The sequence below is a fragment of the Octodon degus genome, unplaced genomic scaffold (assembly GCF_000260255.1).
Source record: "Octodon degus isolate 3935 unplaced genomic scaffold, OctDeg1.0 scaffold00205, whole genome shotgun sequence".
In the NCBI taxonomy this organism is placed as follows: Eukaryota; Metazoa; Chordata; class Mammalia; order Rodentia; family Octodontidae; genus Octodon; species Octodon degus.
In genome coordinates, this window is record NW_004524781.1 from 540,386 (window position 1) to 546,485 (window position 6,100).

The 6,100-nt window shown below is 44.3% G+C and overlaps 1 protein-coding gene across 1 annotated transcript in view; it reads left to right on the plus strand.

Annotated features, from left to right (window-relative positions):
• The window catches only part of Fig4 (FIG4 phosphoinositide 5-phosphatase), a gene marked incomplete at its 5' end in the record, with an annotated part of 81,592 nt that overhangs the window by 41,949 nt on the left and 33,543 nt on the right, over positions 1-6,100 (plus strand). The window contains 4 exons of the mRNA XM_023704837.1: positions 197-404; positions 2,688-2,733; positions 3,734-3,882; positions 5,756-5,922. Coding sequence (XP_023560605.1) covers positions 197-404; positions 2,688-2,733; positions 3,734-3,882; positions 5,756-5,922 — 570 coding nt within the window. The remainder of the gene's footprint in view (positions 1-196; positions 405-2,687; positions 2,734-3,733; positions 3,883-5,755; positions 5,923-6,100) is intronic.

Sequence of the window (6,100 nt, forward strand, 5' to 3'; positions counted from 1 at the left end):
ACTCCTGAGCAGGGAACTGCTCTGGGGAAGCTGCTGTGGAGATGACATGCTCCAAATTAGGGATGCCAGCATTTGATGCTGAGCTACAAGTCCCTCGGGTCTCTGCGGCATCCCGTGTTGCTTGTTACTGAGTACATGTTATGTGCCTGACATTAATCATTGCGTTATTCCTATTAAGTACAAGCCATTTTTTAAAAATACGTGACTGTCGTTGCAGCGGCGTTTGCTTTAGATATGAGAGTAAGTACGCATTACAGCTCCGGCTCTCACGTGTGTTCTTTCTCCAGCAAGCTGTGCAATGTTCTTGATCGACTCAGTGTGATTGCAGAAAGTGTGGTGAAGAAAACAGGTTTCTTCGTAAACCGCCCTGATTCTTACTGCAGCATTTTAAGGCCAGATGAAAAGTAAGTATTTGTAGCCCTTAACCACACTGAGATTTGTCTGTGAGGACAGTTGCTCCCTGTGAGCTGTCAGTGCTCTGTGGTACGCGGGTGAACTGAGTCCTCGGGGGCGAGCGGCTTTTGGCCTGTACATTCCTGAGTGTTCCCTGTGAGCCTGAGAGTCCTCCCGTGGTTGTACGCCCCGAGAGGAACCTGTGGGGGCAGACGCTTCCTCTGTGGAATTTAAAACATTGCATACAATTTATTTGTAAGATAAAATTTTCTTCAGTAAATTCTAATGCTCCATTAGTGGGAGAATCAGGGAATTTTTTTTTCTGCTGAACTGAACACTAATATTTTTATGAAAACAGTATCCACCATTGTTTATAATTACTTGCTTACAAATCTCACTGGTTTGTAAGCTCCTTCAGGTCAAGGATTCTTGCCTTTTACAGAATCAAAATTGTAAAAATCCAGGCTTTTGTTTTCAGTTAACATAGTTAATTACAATGAGAAAAAAATAAGAGCCGAGAAGCTGTGAGTGTGTGTTGGGAAGCAGTGACGCTGGCTCAGTTGGCGTTGCCGTAGTGTGAACGGCAGCCCCTGTGGCGGGCCCGCGACTGTGCCCGCGTCCTACGTCAGTGCTCTCACAGCTCATGGGCCTCAGCTTTGACGGTACTCTGGGTGTGACTTACTCTGTGGAAGGCTGGGGAGTGAAATTAGCGGAGGGGAAGATCGGAGGCACAGATTCTAGAGGACACCAGGCAGCAGTTTCCAGTCTTCTGGCAGAGTCGTGGAGACACAGTTCCCCCAAAGTACGTTGTGGTGCTCTCTGTGGTGGCGTCTGCAGGGCCGCCAGCCAGGAAAGCTGGCTCGCTGGAGCCTGGCCTTCAAGGGTAGGTGGCCTTCAAGCTTCTGCCGGGCATGTGCCAGAAGTCCGACTCCCTGGGGAAGGCAGGAGCTCAGCAAAAGCTGTGCTCTCTCTGCAGGTAGTTAAGACACTCTCAGCTACTTCCAGGTCTGTGAGTGGCGGAGCCGTCCCGAATCCAAGTCCCAGGTGCTGGCCAAGAGACAACCTTGTAGGTGGGCCTTTCTTAGGATCGCTAATTCCTGCCTAGCACCTTCTTTTAAATAAGTCATTTTTTAAAAATTTTTATTCCATTTTTATTTATATATTTACATTTCCCATAATTATATTGAAAATTTTCCCAAAAGTTTATTACACACATACCTTGAATATATTGCAATTCAAATCCAGAACACTATAATAAAGTGAATTGCATGAAATTTTGTATTTCCTAGTGTATCTAAAAATTATGTTTATGCCATACAGTACTATGATCTATTAGGTGAGCGATATCACCATACCTCAGCAAATGATGTAAATACCTTAGTGAAAAAATATTTTATTGTTGAAAATTCCCGTGGGGCCTCAGAGCGTCACAGTCTCGCTGGCAGCAGGGCTCACCTCTTTGTGGATGCCCTCCGACTGGCTGATGAGAGTGGTGGTCGCTGGAGGTTAGGTGGCTGTGGCAAGGATTAAAATAGGAAGAGAAAGTGAGCGGCGTGAATCGCTCTTCTTCCCACAAAGAACTGGAATGTGTTTGACAGCATACGACCCATAATAAAACTTCTTTGAAAATAGGAGCCAACCAAGTAAAATATTATAATGCATTCCTATCCGTCTATTACCACATGGGGAAATAGGTAGCTTCTAAAGGGAACTGTGCACAGAAAACCATAGGAATGTGACTGTCTTGGTGGAGACATGCTGGAGGAGGTGGGAAACCCTAGGAGCCAGTGGAGAAGGCTAAGGTGTGCGCGGTGTCACTAGAAAAGTGCCCTGTGTGTCCCTGGAAGTCTAACAAGTGGAAGTGAGGCAGACTTCGGTTGGACAGGGTGCCATAGTGCCTGAGCAGTGTGACAGGGTGCCTGAACAGGGTGCCAGGGAGTCTGAACAGGATGCCAGAGTCCCGGAGATTCAGGTACTGGGGGTGTTGGGGTGCAGCTCTCAGGCTGTCTGTGCGAAGAGCGTGGCGAGCAGCCTCTCTCGGTTACTTGCCTGTTCACATACCTGAAAGAACATATGTGCGCAGAGCCAGCTGGTCGCCTAGTGCCTGCTGATATGTTACTTAGGTTCTATGATTCTTACCAAATATATACATTGCTATGAAACTTTTTAAAAAATCCAGCAGACTGGGACTATAGCTCAAGTGATAAGATACATGGTGTGCTCAAGCAAGCTGAGTAGTGCAGTCTCCAGCTCTGGAGAAAAAAATCTTGTAAAATATTTATTTTTAAACACAGGTGGAATGAACTAGGAGGATGTGTGATACCCACTGGTCGCCTGCAGGTACTGCTGAAAATATATTCGTAAGGAATAAAATTTGTATCCCCAGTGTGTGTGTTCTTTCAGAAGCCATTATTTCATATAGAATTATTAATCACAGGCCAGCCAAATAGCTCAGTGATTAAAGCACCTGCAAGCAGGCGCAGAGGCCAGGGTTCAGTCCCCAGGCCTGCTATGCCGGCGCTGCTCCCGGGGCGCACTGAGACGGCAGTTGAGACTGGGTGTGGTGATTTGTGCCTATAATCCCAGCACTTGGGAGGCTGTAAACAGGCGCATCACTACAAGTCTGATGTAGTTAGTAGTGAGACCCTGAACACCCTGTAGGCCCTTCCCTAAAAAATACCAAAAAAGAAAAAAAAAATTAATCACTTGAGAGTGATTTTTTTTCTACTTTTATGGCTTTATTGAGAGTGATTTTTATTTTTATTTTGTTTTGTTTTTTGTTGAGAGTGATTTTTAAAAGCTTTTTGTTATTATTTAAATCTTTTGGAAACTGTGTAACTGGAATAATATGACATGAATTTTTTCTATATTAAATTTCATTACTGGAAACAGAAACACAAGTAGGAATGTGAAAAAAATAAGTGAGAACAGCTTTGGCAAGGCAGCCAGTTTGCACTGTATCTGCTAACAGTTCCTTAAGAATGGTGCGGTGTGAACCACTGGCTCTTTACTTTGCAGAGGAAGGGAAATACGGCAGAGAAGTCCACGTGAAATTGCACCTTGTTGCCTTGGTAACTTTCCAGGAAGTGAAGGCATTAAGTATATATGCGTGTGTACATGTGTTAGTTTTATCGATGCTACTAGAGCAGTAAGTGAGCAGCAAATTTAACTTACATAATTTTAAATGCTTTTTGTTATTTTGACCTTTTATTTTATTTGCTCAGAAATAATATTTGCCAGCAGCCTTGCTTCTATTCCTTTAATAGAAGCATTCTTATGCAGTATGGAAGTAGTGTTGGTGATTGAACAGTGATTAGAAACTCTTGTCATTTCTCTCCAGACTGGCATCCTCCGGACCAACTGTGTGGACTGTCTAGACCGCACCAACACAGCGCAGTTTATGGTGGGGAAATGTGCGCTGGCCTATCAGCTGTATTCTTTGGGGCTCATTGATAAGCCCAATCTGCAGTTTGATACAGATGCAGTCAGGTAAGTCTTACTGTGGGCCATTTGAGCGCCAGCAATGACAGACAGCAAACCCGATTGATTTTAAGAACTTTATGAGCTTGACTCTACTTTATCTTCTCAAAGATTGTTGTCAGAAGACAGTATTCAAATTAATTGGGCAAGGGCTTGTGGATATAGCTCGGTGGCACAAGCACCTGCCTGGCAAATTAATTGGGTAAGCAATAATTCTGCTAAAGATTCAATCAAGGTAAAATGGTTTGATTTTAGGAGTTTGTTTTTTTGTTTTTGTTTTTTGTTTTTTTTTGGTTTGTTTTAATTATCACTGTTTTCTAGATAAATATGAAGTCCTTAGACAAACTAATGGGTGAAAAATCCAGCTGCCAGTGAACAGTGACTGGATTTATACATTTTGAACTCAAGCTGTAAGATGTAAAGACATAGAAGATTGATTCCTCCGTAGGGACTACCGTTTACTCACTGCCCTTTGTGACATTGTGTGAGGACTATTTTTTTAAAATAAAATGACAGGTTTTTTGTTTTGTTTTGTTGAGGTACTGGGGATTGAACTCAGGCCCTTGTGCTTTCCAGGGAAGCATTTATTCCACTGAGCCATCTCCCTGGCGCCCCTGATAGTTTTTAATAAATAGTTTTCTGAGGTTTTCATAAGGGCTCAGCTGAGGAAATGAGCAGCCTATGCGTTGACCACATGGACAGAGAGCAGCGCACTAAAGGGCGCTCGAGGAGCGCAGGGTTACATGTGTACATACTTCTATGCGAGGATACACGTTACCTGTCTACTATGGTCAGGATGCTTGTGTCTCCTCAAATTAATGTGTAGAATGTTTGAGCCCAAACTGGATAACTTAGCAGCTTAGCAAGACTGTGTCTCAAAATGAAAACAGTTGTAGGGGCCGGGGAGATAGCTCACTAGAATAAGCGCTTGCCTGGTAAGTGCAAGGGCCTGAGTTCAATCCCCGGTTCTGACAAAAAAAATAAAAAATAAAAACAGTTGTTCAAAGAGGGCTGGAGATGCAGCTGAGTGCCAAGGGCTTGGGTTCAATTCCCAGTACCGTACACTCAGAAAAGCTGAAGTCCTTACCCAGAGGAGAGTCCTTTGGGAAGTGATGAGCCTGACGGGGGACCCTCATCTTTGGGATTAGTGCCTTTATTTTAAAAAAGGCTACAGAGAGCCAGCTGGCCCTTCCATCACGTGAGGCTGCAACAAGCAGCCGATCTGTGGACTGGAGTATGGGCCCTCGCAGCACCCTGAAGCTGCTGGCACCTTTATTGTGTACTTTCCTGCCTCCATTTTTTTAAAGATGTGTTTAGAAGCCACCTAGTTTACCCTATTTTGCTCTACAAACCTGGAGTAGTGCACCACCTACAAGAGCACGTGGTTCTCCCAAGGCATCTCTAGGGAGCAGAATCTGTTGTGGGAGGTGCTCTGGTCGGGCAGGCTACAGTGTCAGGAGTCTTCTAATACGGCTGGACACAGTTGGTCTGGGTTTCATGGGTTATGTTTTTGGTGCCTTTGCTTTCTTTAGTGTTTTCTGAGATCTTATTGGCATATTATTATGAATACAATACATTTTTCCAAGTGCAGTGCCACATGCCAGTGGTCTCAGCTACCCAGGAGTCTGAAGCAGGAAGATAGCAAGTTCAAGGGCAGCGTAGACAACTTAGTGAAACCCCACTGCAAAATAAGAAGGGCTGGGAATGTAGTGCAGTACAGGACTGAGTTCAATACCCAATAGCACCAAAACGGTGCCCCATTGCCCAAGATACATTTGGATGGATGAGTGGTGGGTGGATGGGTGGATGGGTGGGTGGATGGATGGGTGGATGGACAGATAGGTGTTAGATGAATGTTTAATGTGAGTTTTCTTGTGCCTAGGTTGTTTGAGGAGCTCTATGAAGATCATGGCGATACCCTGTCCCTTCAGTACGGTGGTTCTCAGCTTGTTCATCGGGTAAAGACCTACAGAAAGATAGCCCCGTGGACCCAGCACTCGAAGGACATCATGCAGACTCTGTCCAGATACTACAGCAATGCCTTTTCAGGTGATTCTGGAATAGTAGATATTTCTAAAACCGACCCTGCTGTACACTTTTCTTCTTATTCATATACTTTGATTAAATTTAAAATTAAACACTTAAAAATGTATATAAACAGCCGGGGAGATGGCTCAGTAGAATAAGTGTTTGCCTGGCAAGCACAAGGTCCTGGTACCGCAAAAAA